This window comes from Lithobates pipiens, unplaced genomic scaffold (genome assembly GCF_037356315.1).
Source record: "Lithobates pipiens isolate NorthernLeopardFrog02 unplaced genomic scaffold, aLitPip1_a1.2 Scaffold_8, whole genome shotgun sequence".
NCBI classification, from domain to species: Eukaryota; Metazoa; Chordata; class Amphibia; order Anura; family Ranidae; genus Lithobates; species Lithobates pipiens.
The window spans coordinates 566,885,012-566,912,003 of NW_027507903.1; the positions used below are offsets into that span (position 1 = coordinate 566,885,012).

Here is a 26,992-nt window from a genome sequence, read left to right on the forward strand (position 1 = left end):
GTCTGATGAAAATGCTATACACATGATCGGATTAGGTCCCTCCGGCCCAGTTGGTCCGGAAATCTTTCCAACATGTTGGAAATTTGGGTCGGACGGAGATTCGGACCGAATCAGTCCGATGCATACCACACACAGTCGGATTATCTGACGACACGGTCCGATAAAACGCATTCCGACAGATTATCCTACCGTGTGTACAAGGGCTAACAGTACAGTAATTGGTGTCTTACTAGTTAACTGATATAGACATTGTCATGTGGTATGGGGAGCGACGTGTGTATTCATATGTAAATATGTAAATTGCAGCTTAGTTCTAGCAATTAATCGCATATCAATGCTTTCAATCTAAACATATGTATGTAAACTCTCTCCTTGTAAAACAGCCAATTCAACTTACAGCTATATATATATATATATATATATATATATATATATATATATATATATATATATATATTATAGCTTTATTTTATTTTTTTAACCGATTGCTGGCCAGCCGCTGCAGTTTTACTTATTGTGTTTTTTTTTTTCAAAATTGTTGCTCTTCTTCTGTTTATCCCGCAAAAAAGAAAAACTGCAGAGGTGATCAAATACCACCAAAAGAAAGCTCTATTTGTGGGGAAAAAAAGGACATCAATTTTGTTTGGGTACAGCGTCGCACGACCGCGCAATTGTCAGTTAAACCGATATTGCAAAAGATGGCCTGGACTATGAGCAGCCAAATCTTCCAGGGCTGAAGTGGTTAAATAAACAAACATATACTTACCTGCTCTATGTAGTGGTTGTGCACAGAGCAGCCTGAATCTTCCTCTTCTCAGGTCCCACTTTCCTTGCTCCTCCCTCCTGCTGGGTTCCCCCACAGCAAGCAGGTGCGCTGCCGAACCATGGCTCTGTGTGTTCATTCACACATGGAGCCCCGGCTTGGCCTCACCCCCTCCATCTCCTGATTGGCTCACTTGCCAAAAGACAATCAGAAGTGTGAGTCCCCAGGGAGGCAAGGCTCTTGTGATCAAGAAGGGTTTCAGGTAAGTATTAGGAGGGCTGGGGGGGAGCTGCACAGAGAAGTTTTTTTTACCTTCATGCATTCTAAAAAACGTTGTGGACAAGTATCTTTGCCCAGATCGCAGATTGGACCTGCACCTGGTTCATAAAGGGGAGGATTAGTCTCATCTGGAGCGGAGTAACCTTGCTCTCTCTTCAGACTAAAAAACGTTGTGCCTTTACAACCACTTTAAAATAGAAATGAAAGGCAAAGCATTTGTGTATACACTATAAATACCCTTTTCCCCACCTTTCTTATAAGTGATCACAATCTGTTCTGAGCTGCATAAGGATCTCAGAGAGCTGGAGGAGGAGAAACGGCAGCACACCAGTCTTTCCAGTGAATTGGGGGGGGGGTGCGTATCAGTTTCAGGACAAGTCTGATTATTGGAGGAGAGCAGGCTGAGCTCTCAGCACAGCTAGAGAACTGACCACGGTGTCCTCTCATGCCTGGTGTGTTCAGTTTTTGATATGAAAGCAGAGGGAGTGTCGGGAACAACATGGATTTCATTCAAAGGAAGCAATACCAACAGGAACCATTTACATACAAGTACATGGTACAGCAAGCACATATCAGGAAGATAAAATGTTGGGTTTACTTATTTTATAAATTAGAAAATGATACAGATGTAGACAATGATAACATTATCATGTATATCTTTATTGTAGCAGGAATTTCCTAGACATTGTAATACATTTTATTTACAGGTGAAACTATGGACTATGGTGAATCCTCTCTTGGAGCGCCGCACCTTGTGCTTATCACTCTTATTCTTGAGTGACAGATTACCTCTGTTCACCAAAAGTATTTCATGGCTCAGGCAGATCTGTGGGGCTCCTGAATATTAGAAAAAGGAGAATGTCACAGATTGGAGCTCACTTCATCTGGATCGTAGGACAGATATGCTCATAAATGCAATCTGCAAAAATAAAGCTAATACATTTTGTAAAATCTTCTGGATATGATTGCCTCAATGTGTGCCTGCAGGCTCCATGTAAAGTTGACCTCAGATTAGACACCAAGTTTCTTCTCACAGACAGCCGTATACTCAGTGTGGGAGCATTTCTTATCATTCCATTTCCCTTTCAACCACAAGTGAGCACAGTCTTCATTGTTATCATTATTACTGGGCTCATTGGGCATCCAGGCCCTATAAGAGAATAAACATAAAATTATGGATTGGACGGGTCAGTATTTCATTTTATAATATGCCGTATTCTTACTTTCAGGAGAACATTTATACACGGCCATACTGATGTTTAAAAAATATATATATATAACTGTGCCCATTAATTGCTGCCACTGTGCCATCAAAAGCAGCCACTGTGCCAAATGCTGCCACTGTGGCCATCAAACGCAGCCAATGTGCCCATCAGATGCTGCCAGTGTGCCCATCAGATGCTGCCAGTGTGCCCATCAAATGCTGCCAGTGCCCTTGAATGTCACCAGTGTGACCCCCGCCCGCTCGACATCTGCCCGGCACTTACCTCGTCTTGGAGAGGCAGTGGGTGACAGCGATGAGCGGGGTCCTTCATGCGTCTCCTGCCGCCCCTATTACCTGTCCTCTCCTCCTGATAAGCGTCCAATAGCAGTGCCTGTCGTTTCACCCAATTAGGTGATGGGTAACCGACCCAAGCACCTGATTGGAATGCAAATATTAATTTCGCTTTTATAACACAGCTGAGTCAAGCATGGCTCTCGCTGTTTACCCTTTTTGACACCTATTAGAGCCTATGGCTGTCATAAGGTGCTAAAAAAATAAAAAAAATACCCGCTGCTGTAATTCAGGGGCCCAGCACAGCATTGCTATGAAACACCTGGAGGTGTTCAGTTAAGAGCACAAGCAAATATGACAGTTGGCAATTCCAGCATGTATCTGTTTTGGGAAACAGTTGCATTGATGTTTAGTTCTGCTTTAGGCTCTGTACCTTATTGTAATAACCTAGTTTTTTGGAGCTGGAGTTTGGTCTGAACCATAGGCTCTGGTAGGTCTAACTTACTTGTGTTACTTGTGTTGCAAACCTGTTTCTCAGTCCTCTACATCTGTGATGACCTCATTGCTACGCTGTGACTGAGGGAGCATATTGTGGATGTGTCAACAGAAGACTATACATCTAGACATCTTACTTGTATGAGGATGCATAGACTGTCCCATCCACCCACGTCCACTTCCCTTCTTCTTCTATGTCACTCAGACCAATCCAGTGAGGTTGGTCCCCTGTTTGACGACTGATGAAGTTCTAAAGAAAAAGATATGAAGAATATTACTAGAATAAAATTGTTCACATATGATATATTCAAGTTAAACAAGTTGGGGTTCAGCGTGTTCTATCCTCCTTTCATAATATTCAGGTGGATTCAATGAATCCCAACAGACATTTTTCTGGTGCTCTGCCCTTTAAATAATCATCAGGTAGCTGCTGCCAATTCAGGTAGTTTTTAATATAAATAAATTTACAAAATGGCGCTATTAACCAAATTAAAATATAATTCCATCCAGTTCCTACAAACAAGAGGTAACCTTAAGACCCCTTTAACATCACACCGCCCTTTGCGTCGGCGGTATTTTTTAGCGGCGTTTTACCGCCAGATTTGCGGCGCATTTCGGCCGCTAGCGGGGCGCTTTTACCCCCCGCTAGCGGCTGCGAAAGGGTTAAAACCGACGGCAATATGCCGCAATAGCGGCGTTTTGCCAGCGGCATTACAGTGCTGCGCCATTGATTTCAATGGGGAGCAGCGGTGGAGGAGCGGTAAACACACTGCTCCTTCACCGCGCCAAAGAAGCTGCTGGCAGGACTTTTTCTGACGTCCTGCCAGCGCACCGCTATAGTGTGAAAGCCCTCGGGGCTTTCATACTACACACAATGGTGCAGCTTCTTTAGGGCGGATTGCAGGTGCTATTTCTAACGCTATAGCGCCTGCAAAACGCCCTGGTGTGAAAAGGGTGTAATAACAAACATGCCTATACTTACCTACTCTGTGCAATGGTTTTGCACAGAGGAGCCCTGATCCTCTTCTTTTGGGGTTTCCTGCTGGCGCTCCAAGCCCCTCCTCTTCACCAGGTGCCCCCCACAGAAAGCCGCTTTCCCTGGGGGGGCACCCATGTGGGCTCACCCCCGAGTCCCGCTGCTATGTCTATTGACACAGACAGCAGGACTCAGCCCCACCCCCCTCTCATGTCACAGGATTTGATTGACAGCAGCGGGAGCCAATGGCTCCTGCTACTATCAATCTGACCAATGGGGAGAGAGAAAGCTGCTGGAGCCGCTGTGCTCATGCACATCGGATTGGATCAGACTCAGGTAAGAAAAAGAGGAGGTCTGGGGGGAGCTGCAGCACAGAAGGCTTTTCACCTAAAAGCATAGATTGCATTAAAGCGGTAGTAAATCTCTGAAAAAAAAACCCTGCAAGACAAAAGCATAATGTGCTAGTATGCATTGCATACTAGCACATTAGGAAATACTTACCTTAGAACGAAGCCCCCACAGCGGTGCCCGGTCACTGCTGAGGAGGCTGACATGTTCCCCCAGCGTTTCTTCTGAGTTCACAGGCTCCAGCACTGGGAGTGGCCGGAGATGTGATGACATCACTCCTGCGCATGCCTTCCGTTCCGGCAAGGAGCTCTGAAGTTCCGGCACGATTCACCAGACCTTCAGAGCACATACGCTCCTGACGTCAGCGGCTGCATGCAGGGTGAAACCATGGGTTAGGAGATATTCATTTTACCTACAGGTAAGCCTTTATTATAGACTTACCTTAAGGCTTTAGAACTACTTTAAGACCAATGCTAAGTTGGCATACAGAGATGAGCAGAGTACCTATCCCTGTACACAGTGCAGTGGAATGACACATTTGCTACCACTACTCCCACCCTCCCTACCTGTCATTGGTTGTTAAGGTGTACGGTAAGTTAATCTGTAAAGTGACATTACACTGGACCCCTTCCCCCATCCCGCCTGGACCCGCTCTAACAGACTGCTGTGATCCCTCATTGTCATACACCAAAAAGTTGCTTCACACCATCGGAGCATGCATACTGAAGAAACAGCCCACTCGTGCCGTTTCTTCAGCAGCCACGCTAGGACCGGCAGCTCCAAGGCGCGTGCGCCAGAGTGGCATCATTGCGGCTCCAGTGAACCTGAAAATAACTCCGGGAGACATGTCACGATCACAGCGGTGTGCCAAGCCGCTGCAACAGCTTCTATCTAAGGTAAGTATTTCATAATGAGCTAATATGCGATACATACTAATTCATTATGCCTTTGTCTTACAGGTTTTTTTTTTGGTTTATAACCACTTTAAGCCGCAGGAGTCCCCCTTTCTTTGCTCTACTTTGCATATTTGGGATGTGGTATCTGTAGTTTGATTTCTTCATCTTGCCTGTTTGACCATCTTAACAAAGGGAAACAGGCAGTGGAGCCTTGTGGCTTCACTGCCTGTTTCCTACTGCGCATGCGAGAGTCACACGTCTCTTTGTGAAGGGCCAAGAGAGGAACTCTATCTTGTAGGAAATCAGTTCGCAGACCCATTGGTTGGACAGCCGAGAGGCCCACAAGGCTGCAAACTCCCGAAGGCAACCCTCCGCCTGAGAGACGGGTGGGGGCAAACCTTCATACGGTAGCACTTTTGCTCGCAGGCTTGTTAGGCTTGCGTTTCCAGGGACGCTTTTGTCCCTCAGGTCGTCCTGTCGGGCTGGGGGCACTTAGCCAAAGCCCTGTGCGGACGAAAAAGCCGCTTAAGAGCGGAAAATGAGGGCCCTTGCCTATGGCGTGGCTGCTTGGTCTTCCTGGTCTATGGGAGTAAGGTACTCTTCCCACCAGTGGCATTCTTAATGATGTCATCCAACGATGGCTCCAAAGAGCTGCTCACCAAGGAAGGGTAGATCCGTCAAGGTTTTTTTAGATGCCTGGTCCACAGACCAGCATTTTAGCCAAATCTGCTGATACTGAAGCCCTGGACAACAGAGGGAGTGTATCCAGGGCTGCGTCACAAACATACTTAAGACCTTGCACTAACTGGTCTGCTAGTTCCACATAGACTGTTGCTATGAGGCCTGTTGCTCCCCCAATTCGCGGTGCAAAAGTTTTGCCCACTCAGCAAGGGTAATGCACCACTATAATTTTTGGGACCGAAAGGGTCCATTGCGGTCTTCCCCATTCCTTGTATACGAACTTATGAACTTATCGAATTAAGTCAGTTACGGAAACACCTTAGGTGCACGGGCTGGCTTACGGGACCCAAAAGGGACCACTACTTCAGCAGAAGGATCTGCTGTATCCTGAATCTTCAGGGTATCAGACACCACTGTGATAAGTGCTCCAACTAGCGCTTTGTCGCACGTGGACCCAGACGGGGAATCATTCTCACTGCCCGATCGGTCCTGGTCAGCGTCATCTGAAACGACAGAGCAGGGGCCAGTCGCACCGGGGCCCGAGTCTGCGTCAGAGTTCTCCCCAGAGGATGGGGGCAGGGGCCGCTTTTTACCACCTTTGCGCCCGTGCACTGCCTCCATCCTGGCAATGAACATATCAAGGACCGCAGACAAAGCATCCAAAAGTACTGCATTGCTTGCAGACGAGCCGGTTGCAATTTCCGGGAGTTCGGGGGAAGAAGCACCAGTTTCTGAAGCCATGCTGACCCACCCTGTTTGCCACCCTCTGGGACGTAGGACAGGTGCACAGTCCCACCCTCCTAGCTGCTGCAGACTGAGGAGCCCCCACTGCAGGACTCACCACCGTGACCCAGTACTGCGCCATTCAGCTACTAGTGCCTGTGTTCTATGTCAGCTCCCAGGTGTCCTGAGTGAAAAACTGTGCTGTTCTGAGCAGCAGGGACCAGCGCTGAGCACAAAAACTGCGCTGGGCTACAACAAAATGTCTGCCAAGCATCCAGTATAAAGGACATAATCACAGGGAAAATGGCCGCCAAACTACAGTAAAATGGTTCCTGACCATGCTTCCCACTGAGGCACACCAAACATGGCCAACAAACAACTGTACACAGGGGAAAGAGTGAAAATACAGGGGAAATGGCGGCAGAACAGCACTATGGCGATCAGCAAGTGCAGACATCCAGCGGGGAGACCACAGATAGCCAGGGACACAGCCACCCAGCGCAGCCCCCCATCCAGGTGAGATCCCCTCGGGGAACCTCTGGCTATAGGCACACACCCCGCTCAGCAGCCCATCTGCAGCATCCCCCACGGGGGGAGGGGAGATAGGAACAGGGAGAGAAGAGAGGGAGGATAGGGGCCCCCGAATCAATCTCCCAGGGAATGCCCAGCTGCTCAACCCCACCAAGGCAGGGAGAGCTGTACTTACCATCCAGATGAGCTGGGAACATCCCATCACTGACCCACGCCACGAAGAGTACGGGGTGGCTGCTGGCCACGGCACACTGTGGCGCAGACATCAGTAGCCCAGTCATATGTGTGCCCCAGAGCTTTGTGCTCATCGGCCACCCCTGGTGCCTGAGGGGCATGTCGTGGCCGACCCAGCACGTAGCTATGGTCTGCACACACTCGCTGGCTGGAGAGACTACAAGGATAAGGGTATCCAGCCTGTCACCCAGCCGGCTGTTGATAGTCACAGGATCCAAAATCTTGCACAAAAGACAAACTTCTGCAAAAAAATCCCAAGACCGATGGTTCCGGAGGTTTCTAGGTCCATCTCCTTCACTAGGCAGAAAAAAACTAAAGCTGCAGGAAGCAGTCTGAGGGGTTGTTACTGGAGGGACCACCCCCTGGACGAAACTATAAAGTTCTGTTTTTTGTTTCACATGTATAACATGTTCTGCCTAGTCCTCTCCTGAAGGTGGCGTAACAACCCTATGGTCAAGAATATGGAGCTGTGTCAGTCAGTGAGCAACAGACGAAGTGCATTTTGATAATGAAAAGCTCACCTGTTCTTCCTCACTAGTAATTACAGCTAAGTCCGCTTGTTTGATTACACAGGTAGTCCTGGCCTTCATCCAGTTGGATCTGGTGCTTGTGAAAAAGTAGCAACTGCCTTGGAAAGTTTGCCAACCGGTCTCACAGGTGGTTGCCTCTGGAAAAAAAATGTATTAATTTTATTTAACTTTTTTTTCAGATAAGATTTACACAACTTATACTTCCATTTTTGCAATAGAATCCAATAAAATTGAATCTTGAAAGTTGTGTCAATCTTGTGTATAAACATTTTTAAATAGACCCCATAGAGTCTTGGGCCCCTTTCACATGGGGCGGATCTGTTGGACAGACTCCGCTAGCCCAGCAGGAGATCGCTCCGTTAATCCCCACTAGGGATGGGCTTGGGCGGGTTCGCACACTCCACGTGCAGAGGCCGCCAGGAAGTCGTGCTAATCACAGGCAGTGAGACATTTCCCGATCTCTGCAGCCACACATTGGGAAAATGTCTCACTGCCAGTGATTAGTGCAGTGCCATGCCAACTTCCTGGTGGGCTCTGCACGTGGAGTGTGCGTACATGCCGGAGCCCATCCCTTTTTTTTTTTTGCCACCTCAGTGAGTTTATCCAGGAGACTTAATTCACCTTGCAGCTCATATCTCCTCCCACTTTCCACATCATCGTGGCACATTTCTTTACTTAAATTTTATTTTAAACAAAGTTAAAATCCAATCAAAGGCGGGTGGGCAGGAAGCATAACACGCCCCGCCCCCCGTTAAACTTTTTAGGATAAGCTCAACAATTGTTCTCATAGGTCTACTCCTGGCTGCATATATTCTATTTTCTATCGGCTTCACCCCACCACCTCCCCCCCCTCCCAATCCCCCCTACCCCCCCCTCGCCAAGGGAGGCACAAAAATACACCCACCCCAGTCGGCTAGGGAAAAAACTGTAGACTGTGAGAACACACGTTGTATCTCATCTATCTATGGGGGAATCCCCAATTTCACCAGCCCGGGGCCCCATATCCTCTCAAACTTCTTACTATTGCCTTGTTTAACAAAAAAAAACCCTTGCATTGTTAATTGTTTTTATTATATTAACTAGCCAAGTTTCAGCTAGCGGGCTAAGGTGAGACTGCCAGTTTTGAGCAATTAACTTTCTTGCCTGAAAGAGGCATCTATTAACTGGTATAAACTTATTTTTTGGAATTGTATGTCCCTCTGGTATAGCCAATAGACAGGTCCTTACCGTTGCTTCCAATGTCAAGCCGAAAACTCTATTTACATGATCTACAACCTGTGTCCAATACCTAAACAGTTTCGGACACCTCCAGAGCATATGGATAAAATCTCCAACTTGGCCGCATCTGGGACACTGATCATTATCTCTCCAACCCAGTTTAAACATTTACCTAGGAGTATGGTAAACTCGATGGAAAAAAAAGAGGTGGGAGGCTTTCTGTGAAGGAGAGATAGAGACCTTACTTCCCTGTTCCATAATCCGATCCCAATCAGATATGGACAATGGGCCCACGTCTCTCTCCCATCTCCTCTTATTTTTAACTACACTGTTTCAATCTAGACTTTTATCCCCAAGTCTGACATATAGAAAAGAAATTAGTCCTTTAAGCGTATCCATGGACATAATTTGTGAAAGCACCGGGATCTGGATCAACTGCACCTCTTGAGACCTAAATTGTGCCTGGATTGCATGCCTGACCTGGAGATATTTATAGAACGAACGGGTCGACAAGAGAAACTCTGACTTTAGGTCCGCAAAAGATTTAATATCAGAACCCTGGAACATCTGTGCTAATTGATCTAACCCTTGGTCTACCCACTCCCTACATCTTTCTACTTTAAATAACTCGATTAAGTTTCTGTTGTCCCACAAGGGGGCTAGTACGGATACCTTCTGGTACCCCAGTAAGGTCTTGACTGTTTTCCAAAGTTTGGCGATCTGGGTAACTGTTGGGCAAAGCATATCGAATGAGTTAGCCTCGAGCGCTTCCATAAGCGTATTGTGTGGGCATCCTAACATCATTAATCTATGACAAAATCTAACTTCATTTATAGCTGTTGCTCCTGCTAGGTGCTGTAACTGAGCCGCTAAGTAATAAAGTCTAGGATGCGGGATCACCAACCCCCCTCTTCCGGCGACAGCTGCAGCGTCCGTAAGCTAATCCTAGGCGGCCCCTTTCTCCATATAAGAAGTCTAAATAAGGATTCTATTTTCTTAAACCACCTCGCACCAATCCATATCGGTGCGTTGTGTAGAAAGTACAAAATTTGAGGAAGCCATACCATCTTGACCAAGTTGCAGCGCCCCGCCATCGACAGGGGGAGGGAGCCCATCCCTAATCCCCACTGAGCAGGTGGATGATGGGTCCGTCTCCGCTCACTGTGCAGGGGCCACCTGTCCATTTTCATCCAATCCGATCCGCTGGACAGATCGGATTGGCAGGCGGGTGTCTGCAGACACATATCCACTGACATCCGCCTGCCCATGGAAGTCGGATGGCTTGCTCGGATCCGCCTGAAAAATGGACAGGCGGATCCGATTGGGCCAATTGTGTGAAAGGGGCCTTAAAGTATAACTAAAGGCAAAACATTTATTTCAGTTTTGGATAGAGTGGAGAAGGATTAGAATGTTTGTCAGTTTTTATTGCTGTGCCCCTGTTACGGAGATTCATCTTCTCTATTTGTCCTGTTTACCATTATCATTGAAAGCAAAAGAAAATGCCAAACTTTGGGTTTTCCCCAGAAAAGTAATAGGGGAAATATTCCAATGGGAATGCTAGTTCTGGTTACCTGGGGGCCCCTAAGAAATTCCCTTAATTTTCAGGGATTTCCTCTCACTTCCTGATTGGCTATGGGACAGGAGGTAAATCTCCACAATGAGACACAGATGGCGAAAAAAAATCTAACAGGAGTTATAACCCTGAGAAAAAAGTTTTGCCTATAGTTCTACTTTAATTTGTATTACCTCCTGCCTGGACAATTTTTCAGAATGTGAAACTGTTTTGGAGTTTTTGGAGGATGTTCTATCAGAGAAAAGGAATAGTGATAGCGTCTTTCCTGTTGTTCTACTTATAATCCTATTCCCTTTCCTTTATACTTAGGTATGTTGATGATGTCAGGATATTTGTATGAATATACTGTATAGATAGTGCCAGAAATGTTTTATCAGCAATTCCGGACTGATCAGAACGTCAAACAATTGGCAAGTCTATAGCTGGGTACACACACATATTGAAATTTGTTCGGTTTAGCAGGATCCTGACCAATTTTGATCTGTCTGTACCCCTCTCTGTTCATCAGTAATCAGTCGATAAACCAGCTTCTGTCAAATGGTCCTGCTGGAAAACCAGCACTCATTCAGCTGCTGCAGTCAATGGCTGCAGTGCTGATCAATGTTTTCTGATAGGAGGGGGGAGTCCCAGCTGTAAGAATACAATAGCGCAGATGGGAAGATCCCTGTAGCCACATCGCTTGTGTGGATATGAGAATCTGTGAGTTTTTTCATTAAACCCAAAGCTTGAACAAAAAAAAAAAAAAACTGTGTATATCCAGCTTAAAAAGTGGAACTTCACTCTCCCAATCAACATTGATTATTTTTAATACTCATGTTGCTAGCACTAGTAAATAGATAGGAAAATATATCTTAATTACTTATCTTAAACTTTTTTTTTACATTTCTTCAGTTACTTTCTGGTTTCCTGCCTAAGGCAGAAGTCATACATCCCAGGAGTCTTCAGGAGAGGAGGAGGGGTTTTCTCAGCTAAGCACACCCTCCTGCATGCATACTTGAGCTAATGGCAGGAAGTACAGTAAAACCTTTAATTGCGAGCATAATTCGTTCCAGAAATATGCTTGTAATCCAAAGCACTTGTATATCAAAGCAAATTTCCCCATAAGAAATAATGGAAACTCAGATGATTTGTTCCACAACCATTTATTCATAGGTCCTTCAGTTTATAGTCCATATAAAAAGATGATAGCAATGTGACCAGGTGGTGTAACCATAAAATGTCCATCCACAAATGGAAGCCTCCAGCAGGGATTAGAAGCAAAATCCAGCAGGAGCTACAGAGTATAAAAGAGAAGAGAGGCACCTCTAAGTGTAGCAATATGTTCCTAAATGTTGTACCTTCATTAAATGTAACCATATTGCTACACTTTATACTTTATACTCAGTTATGACGTGATACTACTTGTATATCAAAACATCGCTTGCATATCAAGTCAAAATTTATTTAAAAATTTTGCTTGTCTTGCGAAATGCTCTCAAACAAAGGTTTTACTGTAAATGTTACATGAATCCTTTTCCCTTACTCAAGATTACCACAGCCATAAATGCGCGGGGGTGTTTTTCAAAGAGATTTTTTACCAAAATAAAGCATGGAGACATGCATGGATGAGGAAATTTGCTTTGAATATTATATAGTTTGTGGTGCTCAGATGTAGTGAAGATTGCCCCATCAATGATAACAGTGGGCTACTGTATTCTGATAGCAGAAACTGCCACCTGTTAGAATACCCAAATAGTGCTTGCTTCTGAATGGATTCAGGTGCTGTTCGGCTAATAACTTTCCAACTGGTTCCTCGACAAATAGAAAGAAAATAGGAATTTCCTCAGTATTGTAGAAAACAACAATAAATAACTAACAGAAGTTTTAACTTATCCTACTTCTATGTTCATGTTGGAAAAATGACCCTTTATCTTCTTGCACGTGAGATCTCCCAAATGGAGATCCACAAAAATATAAAAAATTTGACCAGCAGGGCCAACCCTTCTCTATTCTATTCAAAACACAAAGAAACGTTCTCGTTTATTTCAGAGTATTGTATATTTAGAACATCTTACTTTTTACGTCCCGTTCTATTTGCTTCATCTTTAGTGACAGGTTACCAACTGTAAGAAAGTAAACCATCATTTTCACAATATATTAACAATGTTTTAATATTATATACAGAATATGAATGAATGCATGTGTTCCATGGTGAAATTCATGGCGAATGAGCTATCTCTTGCCATATTATGTTGTCCATGAACATTAAATGGTGGTCAGGTGTGTGGCCTCCAAATGATCATTCTAACATACTATCCTTCTACAAACATGTAGGTTTACATCAGGTAAGCTTGCATATCTCTCCTTTTGGACAGGAGTGTGGGAGCTTGTCTAAGGATTAAACATTGGAACTAGCCAGAAGAATCAATTCTGGTCAATTGTTTTTTGTTTTTTTTTACCTCCAGCAGTCTTGGTCAGGGGAAATTAGAAAAGGCCAGTCACTCAACTTATTTACCCTGACCATGACCACGTAATGCGCTGTTCATCAGATGGTTCTGCGTTGTCCATAAACATCTCCATACATTCCTAGTCTCACAGAGGTTAAATAAATATTTCCAACTCACCATAATATATATAGATTCAGTAGAAAACCTGGGGCCAGTATTTTTTTCAGGGCCATTTTTTCCTTGCATTGTGATTTGCAACAAAGTTAGACTGGCTATACATGGAGATCCAAACCAAGTATGGGCAGATAGAATGTACCAAGTTGATCGCTCAATCAACTTTGGTACAACCAGCCTAGCGAATGGCAAATTAAATTTCGACTATCGCTAGCGGTTGCTACAGCCGCATGCAATAATAGCAATAATCACTGTCTTCTCCTGGCGGGGGGCAGCTTCCCCCCCCCACTGGGAGAATACAATGACTCAGCAGGAGTGATTCCCCTGTCAGCACTATCTGTGTTGATGGGGAATCATGCAAATTTCTTTCCTGCAACCCATGCTTCCAGGTGTTATATCAGATTAGGCAGAAGTGACGTTTCATCGCCGCCAACTTGCTACACCTCGCACTCCTCCACAGTAAGGATACACTGAGAAGGGGCAAGCGGAAATCTTGTTACACCCACCGGAGTTTTGCATCTTACACATTTTCTTAACAGTAAACTGAATTTATATAGTGAAATACAGTACTTAGAACTCCGTCTCACTGTTTAGATGTTGAATTTTAAAAGCAGTGGCAAGTGTGCTAATCTCACAGGTTTGCTAGTCAGACAGAAGTTTGCTGCTTTTAAAATTCAACATGTAAACATTCACACGTTGTAAGTACTGAATTTCATGATATAAACTCAGTTTACTGTTAAAAAAAAGTGTAAAATGCAAAACTCTGGTGGGTGTAACAAGATGTCCGCTTGCCCCCTTCTCAGTGGATCCTTACTCTGAAGGAGTGCAAGGTGTAGCAAGATGGCGTTGACAAAATGTCACTTCCGTTACACATTCTGATAGGTCGCCTAATCTGACAAAATACAGGAGAAAAATTTGAATTGTCTATGGCCTGCATTACAATATTAAAGTCTTATCACTGGGGGAGAGGTGGCTGAAGAAATGCTTCCTCCTGCCTGCAGCAGACTAAGTAATGTCACTTGGCTGGAATTCAAGGACTGATTTTTAGTAATAAGTTTTTTTTTTATATTATATTAAGGTAATACTAAAGTCTCTTTTTTTTAAAAAAAATAACAAACTTGTTATATTAACCTGCCCTGTGCAGTGTTTTGCACGGAGCAACCCAGATCCTCCTCTTCTCGGGTCCCCTTCTGGCACTCCTGGACCCTCCCTCCTGCTGAGTGCCCCTACAGCACGCAGCTGAGCCACTGGTCTGTCCACTCAGACACTGAACCGTGGCTCGGCCCTGCCCCCTCTCTCTCCTCATTGGCTCACTGACTTTGACTGACAGTGCTAGGAGGCAATGGTGCCCCACTGCTCTCTCAACCAATCAGGAAGGGAGTCCTGGACAGCCGAGACTCTCGTGGAACATTGCTGGATCGAGAGGGGGCTCGGGTAAGTATTAGGGGGGCTGTTGCACACACAAAGCTTTTTATCTTAATGCATAAGGATAAAAAAACTTTCTGCTTTTATAACAGTTTAACTCACCTCCCCTTCACTACTCTAAATATCATTACCTTGACCCATATAAGTTGCATGAGACTCTTAATCTCAGGGTCGTGGGTTCGAGCCCCACGTTGGGCGAAAGATATTTTTTCATCTTGCCACTTGTAGGAATTTTATAACGCCTACCTCTGCCAAAAAGACCTTAGGACTACTTAGTAGAATATTTTTCTTAAATGTAATATGACTATAGAAATCTGTACCATATAGTATATCATTCCTAATAAGTTTAGCTGGGGTTAGCATAATATGTATTTGCTGTCGTCAAAATTGCAATTAGTTTACTTTAGTTCTCATGTGCAGTGGTTATAGCATTGATGTCACGCGCATCTCTAGCTCTGAAATACAAGTATATATATATATATATATATATATATATATATATATATATATATATATATATATATATATACTCCAATTACATGCATTAAAGTGGAATTCCACCCTGAATTTTTTTTTCCATTAACAGACTCCTTTTAACTTAAAAACAAATATTTGGAGGAATTTTTTTTTTTTTATACTTTCCAGAATTGCCCTGTTTCTATGTAGTCCACCTAATCTGCCACTTCCTGGTCCATGGAGCTCTCTTGTCACTTCTTCCCCATCTATGCTCCTGGGAAATAATGTGTCATCATTTCCCAGGAGTCTGTGGGCAGTACTGTGATCAAAAATCATGTTATTACCTGACAGGAAATGACACGATTTAAGGCAGATCACAGCACCATTTTTAAAAAGGGAAGAAAGCTCTTTGTTGCCATAATGGGGCGTGACCTTCCTCCGTCGCCGCCCATTGTTATGGCAACTTTAGAAACAATCAGTGCTAAGGCCACCGGTGAATCGCGCATGCGCGAGACGAGAGGTACATGCTTGTTACCCAGCATGCACCTTTCCTACGCTTCTCCAGGAAGATTTAGCGATTGGACCTCACATGCCCACGATCATGATGGCAATGGCAACAACAGGACAGAAAACTTGTGAGTAGAAATTTTATATTTTAGCAACATCCTTTTTTTATTTTATTTTATTTATTTTGCCACATCAGCGAATTCTCTAGAGAGATGTACAGTAAATCAACTTTCCGTTCAACATTGTCTCCTTTTCGTCTTCACATCATTGTAGCATATCAATATATATCAATAAATATCTTTTCCTTATTAAATACAAATCTTTTATTCATAATACACCCTTTTATTATTCCCTATCCCCTTCCCCCCCTCCCTTTCCCCGAATTGTGTCAGTATTTTCCCTCTCCCCTCGTCCTCCTCCCGTATGGGTCTATTATGATCTTAAATATTCTGCATAGCTCCAATCTTTCTTAAAATCTTTCCAACATTTCCATTTTTTTATTACTACTTCTCTTATTTTCATCCCTACAACTTAGATTTTCCATATTATATGTCTCTTCGACTGCATCTACCCACTCCCACATCGTTGGACTTTCCACCTCCTGCCAGTTCTTAGGAATCAGTTTTTTCGCTGCGTTTAGGAGATGTGTGATGATAGTTTCTTGATATTGTTTTGCGTCCCTCTTTGTACCATGGAAAAGTACAATCCAGGGATCCGCTTTCACAGTTATTTCTGTTATCTTTTGCAAAATCTTTCCCCAATAGATTTAGATTTTTGGGCATCCCCACCATAAATGTGCTATCGTTCCTGTGGTTTTGCAACCTCTCCAACACTCTGCCGATCTCCCCTGTTGGTATTTAGCAGTCTTATCCGGGGTATTGTACCATCTAGTTAGGCATTTGTAATTCATCTCGGCAGTTTTACTGTCTATTGCCGAACTATGTGTTAATCTCAGTATTTTACTTGTGTCTTTGTCCCTCTGTGTTCCTAAATCCTTTTCCCATTTTTTTATACATGGCGGAATCTCCAGCTCTCCCAGCGACATCAACAGTCCATACATCCTGGATACAATTCCTTTAGAATTGTCTGTTGTACAGAGACGCTCCAACATGGTCAACTCCTCTCTGGATCTTATCGGTTGGGGTAGGATTCCGATGAAATGGGCCAGCTGGAGATACTGCCATTCACTAATTAACATTAGACCCTTGTGTTCTAATTCACTAAGTGTTATAAGTTTCTCTTCTTTAATAATCTTTTATTTGTATTTTTTCTTTTTTTATCCAATTCCCTCCTATTGCCTTGGAACAGGAAACAAAAAGAATCTATAACCAATTGGCTAAAGAAAGATATCAGGAAGGTAATAAACCTACTAAGTATTTAGCAAAAATGCTTCAAAAGAAAAAAATCTATTAATTAAATAGAGAAAATCCAAACAGAACATGGGGCTATGGTTTATACAACGAAAGAAATAGAATCATTTAGAATTTATTATAAACGACTCTATGCAGTAAAAAATAAGGAAAAAGGAAATAGGAGGAAAAAAAAGGAAAATAAATGAGTACTTAAATAATGCTGGACTGATTGTCGAAAATGAAAAGGAAAACTTAGAAAGCCCCATAACAGAGGAGGAAATAAAGCATTGATAGACTCAGCCCCTGGGAAAAGTCCCGGACCTGATGGACTAACAATCTATTATAAAAAATGTAAAGATATTTTGATCCTGAGACTTTGTAAATATATGAATGGGCTAGGGTTAAATTATGAAATGAGTAAAGAGGCATTGATAGCTTCAATAACTGTAATTCAAAAGGAGGGGAAGGACAAGACGATGTGTTCCAGTTACAGACCAATATCGCTATTAAATGCAGATACCAAATTATTTGCCAAAATACTGGCAGGTAGAATGAAAACACTGATGAACTCACTGGTTCACCCTGACCAGGTTGGGTTTGTATCTGGTAGGGAAGGTAAGGACAATGGGGTGAGAACCCTTTTGTTGCTATCACAGAGGGAGGAGACAGGATCCCCGGTTCTACTACTGTCGACAGACGCTCAAAAGGCCTTCAACAGGGTAGATTGGGGATTTATGTTCCAGACAATGGTAAAAATGGGAATTGGACCAAGGATGGTCCAATGGATTAAAACATTTTATTACCACCCTAGAGCAACCATAAAAATAAACGGGACACCCTCCTTGCCCTTTGAGATGGAAAATGGGACTAGACAGGGTTGCCCATTGTCTCCCCTCTTATTTGTTCTATCGATGGAGCCATTACTCTCTACGTTTTGGAAATAATCTGGAAATCACAGGAATCAAAGTGGGGAAGGAGGTACATAAACTTGCAGCCTTTGCAGATGATGTACTGTTTTATATTAGCAATCCTAAGAACACATTATCTAAGTTAATTAAGGCCCTGGAATATTATGGGGAATTGTCGAATTTTAAAATTAATCAAATAAAATCTGAAATTTTAAATATCAATCTCAGTAAACAAGAAGTACAACAGATCCAAGAAGAATGTAAATTTACATGGAGAAAAGATTTGAAATATTTAAGAATAAAACTGGCAAATTCTTTGAAGAAGATATACCAACTAAATTATATCCCACTATTAAATGAAATCAAAAAAGAACTGAGAAGATTTGGTAACAGACCACTATCTTGGTTGGGACGAATAAAAGCATTAAAGATGTTTATTCTCCCAAAGATCTTGTATAAATTAAAGATGATGCCGATCGAAATTCCTTCTGCTTATTTTTCAAAGTTGAAATCCTTACTGATTAAATTTATATGGAAGAATAAAAAATCAAAGATTTCCTTTTCAATACTAAAACAGGGAAAAAAGCGAGGGGTCTTGCTGTCCCCGATAACTATAATTATTACAAGGCAATAGTGCTGTCTAGAATTGTCGAATGGGTAGGTGAGAAAGAAAACGAGAAAAGGTGGGTACATTTAGAGTGCACATATAGCAAGGCACAATTGGGTAAGATAGTGTGGAACCCTCCAAAATGTAGGGTTTTAGATGTGAACACAAATGAGTTGACACGAATAGTATTTAAGATTTGGGATGGGGTTTATAAAAAATTGAATGGACACTATAATTCACCGTTCAGGCTGGGTTCACACTGCTGCGGGGGGAGATCCGGATGTGATTCGCACCGCAAATCACATCCGATCTCCGTAGCGATGCGAGTACAGCCATACAGATAGTATGGCTGAATTCGCATCGCTCCCGCAGCAAACTCGCACGGGACCCTTTTTTTGGTCCGCAACAGAATCGGATCGCATGGGGGTTCACACCATGCGATCCGATTCCTGTGTGAGTCGGCAGATCGCACTGCAATATGCGGACGGATCTGGGGGTGTCATTAACATATCATTGACACTCCCAGCCGTCCGCATAGGGCAGTGTGAACTGCCGGCGGGAGTAATCCGATGCGGGAAAACACCACGGATTCGCGGCGTTCCCGCATCGCAGCGGTGTGAACCCGGCCTTATAGCACTGAAGAAAATTAGTTCTTCCTACCAGGGAAATGGCAATAGGAGCAACATCCTTTTTTTTTAAATTGTATAATCGTTTTTTTATTTAGGAATGAATTATGCATGGATCATTTAAAAAAAAAAGTGTGGCCGGAACTCTGCTTTATGATAAAAAAAAAAAAACCTTCTGAATTTAGAACCATGAAAAGCATGAAGAGAACTTACCAGTTGAGTCCAAATTCTGAAGGTCATTCTTACTAGCCATGGTGGTAGCCATTTGAGATGGACTCTCTAAAAGACAAGAATTGAAAAATGGATAAACTGACAGAAGTAAAGACAGACACTTAAGGTGAGACTGCATCTACTTTATGATAAAGCCAGGTTCTTGTTTTAATACTTGGTCTTTGGCTGCATCTTGGTGGAAGAGATACAAAAAAAAACTCAAAAGCAGGAAAATGTAACATTCCATTACTATTTTACTGGCATCCATACTAAACACTGGTATGCTGGTGTATAGAGATGAAATCATTGGGATGAAGGGCATTTCTACAGGGAAATTGTAACGGAGTGGGGTTTTTTTTTTGGAAATGTTTTTTTACTTTTACATTTTTACATTTAAACCAATGCTTTATATATATTTTATTATTTTACTATGTATATAAAATCAATGTTTTAAAAATAAATATTACAGTTTACCAATTCTTAAACATAAAAATAAAATAACTGCAGCGCTCACAATAATGCATACATCATGAATAATTCTTGATCAAAAAATGTATTTAGAGAACAATTCAAATAGTGATGTGCAAATAAGTAAAACGTCCCATGTATAAAGTGCTTATGTGCTCCAATCGTTACAAGTGCAGTAGTGCTCCAAACTTCAAGGTGTGACACACACCCCTCCCGTGTACCCACTCACAGAATGAAATGGACCCCTAGCTTTTCAGTCCAGGGGTCATTCAAGCTGAAACACTGGCCAGAAATGGCAATCCGCAGAAGGGTTCAATGGAGATCTCCCCCAATGTGATGGTTATATGTAGGTAATAACACCAAAAATAGAAAAACGGGGACTAGTAGTGAAGTACAGTTAACAGGTGTTTATTGCACAAAAGTTAGGTTGGTACTTACAAGACAGAAAAGTAAAACAAGCATATCGCAATTTAAGGATAAAATCCAGGATACGATGCATCCAGCGTGCGTGCCACTGAAACCGGAAGCGACGTCGTTTAAACTCGGCACCAGAAAAGAGAGATTGAAATCATCCTAAAATCAAACAAAGATGGCGGCAGCAAGCCATCTTTGTTTGATTTTAGGCCTTTTTCAACCTGTCTTTTCCGGTGCCGAGCCCAAACGACGTCACTTCCAGATTCACCAATACAATTCGCTTTCTCTGCAAACAGAGCAATCATGTTGTGTATAACTGCCACCCTTTATTATGGTTTTGTTTGCAAGAACCCCAGTACAGCCCTCCACATGTGAGCTGAAGTCGGGTTATGTAAAATATCACTAAGCATGGATACCACTTACTCTGTGACAGCACTATTATGAAGAGTACAATGACCATCACATAGGATAGTGCAATCAGTCCATATGTGATCAGATTCGATTTTTGTGTGAAGAATCCCCATTTATCTGTAATGAGATAAAAATATGAGATTAGCTAAACATTTTATGCTTAAATATGGTCTTGTTAAGAGTAACTGATCAGATTACAGTTTCATTTTTCTAATGCTGGTTACGAAGTAAAATTAGGAATTTAATACTGAGCAAGGTGTTCTATGGTCCAAGCAGCTCCCCCCCAACCACTACCCCCTCATAGACTTAGACCTCTTTCACACTGGGGCGTTTTTCAGGCGCTTTAGCGTTAAAAAAGTGCCTGTAAAGCGCTTGAAAGAAGCCTCATCTGCAATCCCAATGTGAAAGCCTGAGTGCTTTCACACTGAGATCCCTTTTTCACATGGGGCGTTTTTCAGGCGCTTTAGCTTAAAAAAAAGTGCCTGTAAAGCGCCTGAAAAAAGCCGCAACTGCAATCCCAATGTAAAAGCCCGAGTGCTTTCACACTGAGGCGCTGTGCTGGCAGGGCGTCAAAAAAAGTCCTGCAAGCAGCCTCTCTGCAGCGCTTTTGGAGCGGTGAATACACCGCTCCTAAAGTGCCCCTTCCCATTGAAATCAATGGGAAGTGCCTGCAAAACGCCTGAAAAGCGCTTTTGGCAGCAGCGCTTTATGGGCGCTTTTAACCCTTTATTTGGCCACTAGCAGGGGTTCAAAAGCGCCCCAATAGTCCTCAAAAAAACGCTCGTAAAATGCTGCTAGTTTAAGCGGCACTTTACAAGGGTTTTAGGGGTGCTGACATTGTGAAAGGGCTCTTAAAGCACTTGGGCTTTCACATTAGGATTGCAGATGAGGCTTCTTTCAAGTGCTTTACATGTGATTTTTTGTTTTACACTAAAGCGCCTGAAAAAAGCCCCCGTGTGAAAGGGGTCTTAATGCAGAAAGGAAGTGCCACCACACACCGGATAAATCACTGTTGCCTTAAAACAGCTGATTTGCATGTTTGTTTTCAAAAAGTCTGATCGTGTGTATGGGCCTTAACACATGAATATGCTTTGCTCTAAACCATTCCATTGTAGCTCTGGCTGTATATTTAGGGTCATTGTTCTGCTGGAAGGTGAACCTCCGCCCCAGTCTCAAGTCTTTTGCAGACTCTAATGCCACGTACACATTCTATGTGAGCTTGTTGTCAGAAATTCCGACCCTGTGTAGGCTCCATTGGACATTTGTTGTCAGAATTTCCAACAACAAAAATTTGAGAGCTGGTTCTCAAACTTTCCGACAACAAAATCCGTTGTTGTAGAGTCTGTGCGTGTGTAGACAATTCTGACACACAAAATTCCATGCATTCTCGGAATCGAGCAGAAGAGCAGCACTGGCTATTGAACTTCATTTTTCTCGGCTCGTTGTACGTGTTGTACGTTAACGCGTTCTTGATGTTTGGAATTTCCAACAACATTTGTGTGACTGTATGTATGCAAGACAAGTTTGAGCTAACATCCGTTGAAAATAAATCCAGGATTTTGTTGTCGGAGTGTCCGATCTTATGTATGTGGCATAACAGGTTTTCTTCTAAAGGCCCATACACACGATCAGACTTTTTGACAACAAACATGCAAATTAGCTGTTTTAAGGCAACATCCGACCGTGTGTACGCTCCATCGGACAAACTTTTTCAGTTTTCAACGGATTTTTGTTGGCTCTGCGAACGGACAAACTTTCCAGCAACAAAAGTCAGATGGAGCAAAGTCTGATCGTGTGTACAGAAAACCATAGGACTTTTGTACACAGTACAAACACACATGCTCAGAACCAATGCAAAAGATCAGACAACAATATGGAAGTTGACCAAAGGTGGCGGTAAAGAGCAGAAAACCACGTGATTTGGTGAAAGTAAAAGTCAGATCGTGTGTATGCAATACAAGTTCAGGGCCAATGCCCTTTGTACAAAAATTCACAGGAAAGTTTGTACAAAGTCCGGTCGTGTGTATGAGGCTTAAGAGTGCCCTTAGTATGGCTCCATCCATCTGCCCATCAACTCTGACCAGCTTTCCTGTCCCTGCTGAAGAAAAGCATCCCCACAACACGATACTGCCAGCACCATGTTTCACGGTAAGGATGGTGTGTTCAGGGTGATGTGCAGTGTTAGTTTTCAGCGTTTAACTTTTAGATCAAAAAGTTAAATTTTGGTCTCATCTGACCAGAGCACCTTCCACATGTTTGCTGTGTCCCCCACATGGCTTCTAGCAAACTGCAAGTAGGACTTCTTGCCAATCACATGGCAGCAACTCAATGCATTTAGGCGTCTAACTGAAACCTATCAAACTGTGTTTACTGTGCTTCAGTTTGTGAATGAACAGGAAGCCACTCAGCACAGAGCACTCCCCATTCATTCACTGTCCAGTGCAGCTGAGGCTGCAGAGAAAAGGAACTGGGGAACCTCTGTCCTCAGCCCCTTGCTCTGTGGCAAAAGTGAGACATTGGGGGTCTATACCCCTCATATTTCACCAAAGCCCCCAGTGGCCTTTTTTATTATAAATAAAAAATATTGTAAATAAAAATAAAAATCTACTGACATTGCTCACTACCAAACTGACAGACATCTCTGCCCTATTGACATCTTTCTCTGACCTACTGACACCGTCCCCTTTTTAATACATTTTAAAATGTTTGTTTACATTTCTAAGTTTATGTCTGTGTGTGTGTGTGTGTAATGTGTGTGTGTGTGTGTGTGTGTGTGTGTGTGTGTGTGTGTGTGTATGTATGTATGTATGTATGTATGTGTATATATATATATATATATATATAAATAAAATACACACACACACACACACACACACACACACACACACACACACACACACACACACACACACACACACACACACACACACACACACACACACACACACACACACACACACACACTTGTGTGAAAAAGTATTTGCCCCCTTTCTGATTTATTTATTTTTCATATTTGTAATAATACACAAAAAATATCCTGAGTAAATGCAAAATGCAGTTTTTAAATGATTGTTTCATTTGTTAAGGCAAAAAAGCTGTCCAAACCTGCCTGGCTTTATGTAATGCACCTAAACCTAATAACTGTTTGTGTCACCCTTGGTGGCAACAACTGCAATCAAGTATTTGCGATAACTGGCAATGAGTCTTTCACATTGCTGTGGAGCACTCTTCTTTGCAGAATTTTTTAATGCAACCACATTGGAGGGTTTTCCAGCATGAACAGCCTGTGTAAGGTCATGATGATACAGCATCTCAATTTGATTTATGTCCGGTCTTTGACTAGGCCAGTCCAAAACCTAAATTTTGCTTTGTTTGACCCATTTGGAGGTGGACTTGCTCTTGTGTTTCATGTCATTGTCCTGTTGCATAACCCAAGTGCACTTGAGCTTGAGTTCACAAACTAATGGCCGGACATTCTCCTCTAGAATTTTCTGGTAGAGCTCAGAGTTCATGGTTCCATCAATTATGGTAAGTCATCCAGGTCCTGAAGCTGCAAAGCAGCCCCAGACCATCACACTACCACATCATGTCTGACTGTCAGTATGATGTTCTTGTTATGAAATGCTGTATTCGTTTTATGCCAGATGTAACCCGCACACCATCCAAAAAGTTTAATTTTTGTCTCATCAGTCCACAGAATATTTGCCTAAAAGGATAATCAAGGTGTTTTTTGGTAAATGTGAGATGAGCCTTTGGCCTTGAAACTCTCCCATGGATGCCATTTTTTTCCCAGCCTCTTTCTTATTTTTGAATCATAAACACTGATCTTACCTGAGGCAAGTGAGGCCTGCAGTTCTTTAGATGTTGCTCTGGGTTCTTTTTTTACCTCCTAGCTGAGTCGTTTTTCATGCACTTGGTGTAATTTTTGTAGGCCGGCCACTCTTGGGAAGGTTCACCACTGTTCCAAGTTATCTCCATTTGTGGATAATGGCTCTCCCTGTGGTTCACTGAAGTTCCAAAGCCTTAGAAATGGCTTTGAAACCCTTCCTAAACCAATACATGTATATTACTTTGTTTCTAATCTGTTCTTGAATTTTTTTAGATTGTGGCAGGATGTATGGCTTTTTGTCATCTGTTAGTGTGCTTCACTTTGTCAGAAAGCTTCTATTTATGTGATTTCCTGAGTCAACAGGTCTGGCAGTAATCAGGCCTGGGTGTGGCAAGTGAAATTTAACTCTGCTTTCCAAAAAATTGTGGTGAATCACAGTTCATTCATGATTCAGCATGGGAGGGGGCCATTATTATCTTTTCACATAGGGCCAGGCAGGCTTGAACAACTTTTTTCCCTTAATAAATGAAATAATAATTGAAAAACTGCATCTTGGATATACTCAGGTTATCTTTGTGTAATATTAAAATTTGTTTGATAATTTGAATCATTTAGGTTGTAAACCTTTGTGTTTTTTCATCTTAATGCATCCTATGCATTAAGGTGAAAAAACACCTGACTGCCCCCCCAGCCCCCCCATTTTACTTACCTGACCTTGATACACTGGGACATGCTGTCTCTCTGCCCGGGGTTCTCGGCTCTTGATTGGCTCCCGCTGCTGTCAATCAAATCCAACGACGCGAGTGCCGGGGGGGCGGGGCCAAGTCCTGCATCATTCGGCCTCTATGGATGCCGAATGCTGGACTCAGGAGCACGCACGCAAGATAACCCCCTCGGGAAAGCATTTCTCTGAGGGGGTTATCAGATGTGGGGAGGAGCCGCAAGAGACACCAGGGGACCCCAGAAGAGCAGGTTCAGGGTCACTCTGTGCAAAATGAACTGCACAGTGGAGGTAAGTATGATATGTTTGTTATTTTTTATTTTTATTATTTTACCTTTACAATCTTTTTAAGTGTGAGAAATATGCAAAAAAAAATAAAAAATCAGGATGGGGCAAATACCTATTTAACTGTATATACATATATAAATACACTTTGGGTTGCACACCCTAATGCAAAAGTCTGCACACACCAATGCCAGTAGTGTAGCATTGTCAGCCTACAATAGGATCTGCTGTTACTGGTTGGAACTCCAGGTAACTTATTCACAAAATGATTTGATTAACAAAAGTGTATACAGTGGGACCTGCCTGATATACAGAAAATAGATTTTGAGTTTACACACAATAACAGACATATACATTTAGTAAAGATCATCTAGCAAACTCTGGGAGACTACTGAGCTGTGCTCTGCAGATACTTAGTAAATGTCTGTCTAGTAGTATGTCCCAAGTTTGCTAAATGCCACTTTAACAAGATGTTCTTTACAGTCTAACATTGAGATGTAAAAAATACAGTTTGAATTTATCTGTTTTGTGTTCATCCTCCCTTGCACATACCGCCAAACTTTCTAAAATGACACCTTTTAACATAAAGTATGTAGGCAAAGAACACATCCCTACCTTGGCCCCCGGTTACGAGGACCAAAAAGATCTAGAATGCAGAAAATGATTGGCTAAACCACACGTGCGTTTTGACGTCTACGTCTTCTTTATGTTGGCTTTTCAAAATAAATTTAGTCATACAGAAAATGGATAAAAAAGATTAGAACAGCATAACGTTTTAGCAGTAAAATAGTACATCTATGTACACATTAGACAAAAAAGACAACTGAGGATGCATGAGGGAGAGAGGGAGTTGGTCTCAGTTGGCAGCTACGCTCTTATACTGCAGAGCTACAAAATGGAAAGAAAACAATGTGTTACCTGGATAACTCATCTTGTCCTGTAGTACTGTCTCATCAGACTCCATGAATTAAAATGCTGACTTTTTTTTTCTATTGTACTGTTTTTATGTTTAAAAAAAAAAATGCTGACCCAGAGGAAGTGATTGTGATAAAAACATGTTTGTTGGATGCTTACTTGAACAGGAACAGAAGCTTTCCTGGGAAGTAGAAAAACTTAGTCATTATTCTGAGCAACCACAAATGCAACTGTCCTTAATGTCTGTTGCAACTCCATCCAAATCAAGAGGTTTATTTACTAGCAGAAAATAGTATATCTCATGCTAGTGCATGTTCAGCTGATTTCCAGGTACAGAAAATTCGACGTAGTTACATTGATCCAGCTTGGGCTCGCTGAAGTATGTATACTTGTAGGATTCTTGTGCAAGCTGCAAATCACTGTAGTAGGCACTTACAGTGGTCCAGGCTGAGGTTGCCACTCCATCCACCTCCTTAGGACATCTCAGATGTGTGGTATCTGGATGCTCTTCCCTTG

General features: G+C 42.7%; 1 protein-coding gene across 2 annotated transcripts; it reads right to left on the reverse strand.

Annotated features, from left to right (window-relative positions):
* Positions 1-1,681: 1,681 nt before the first annotated feature.
* On the reverse strand, positions 1,682-26,629 carry LOC143961026 (hepatic lectin-like). Of its 2 annotated transcripts, XM_077470149.1 has the most exons (7): positions 26,480-26,628; positions 20,739-20,843; positions 19,437-19,502; positions 12,797-12,844; positions 7,943-8,088; positions 3,170-3,282; positions 1,682-2,192 (listed from the first exon to the last, which is right to left on the reverse strand). In XM_077470149.1, the coding sequence occupies exons 1-7, from the start codon at positions 26,523-26,525 to the stop codon at positions 2,054-2,056; spliced, it is 663 nt and encodes a 220-aa protein (XP_077326275.1). In that variant the 5' UTR covers positions 26,526-26,628; the 3' UTR covers positions 1,682-2,053. The 2 variants fall into 2 exon arrangements, with proteins under 2 accessions (XP_077326275.1, XP_077326276.1); XM_077470150.1 differs by lacking the exon at positions 12,797-12,844 and having other exon boundaries at positions 26,480-26,629.
* Between the last annotated feature and the right edge of the window lie 363 nt (positions 26,630-26,992).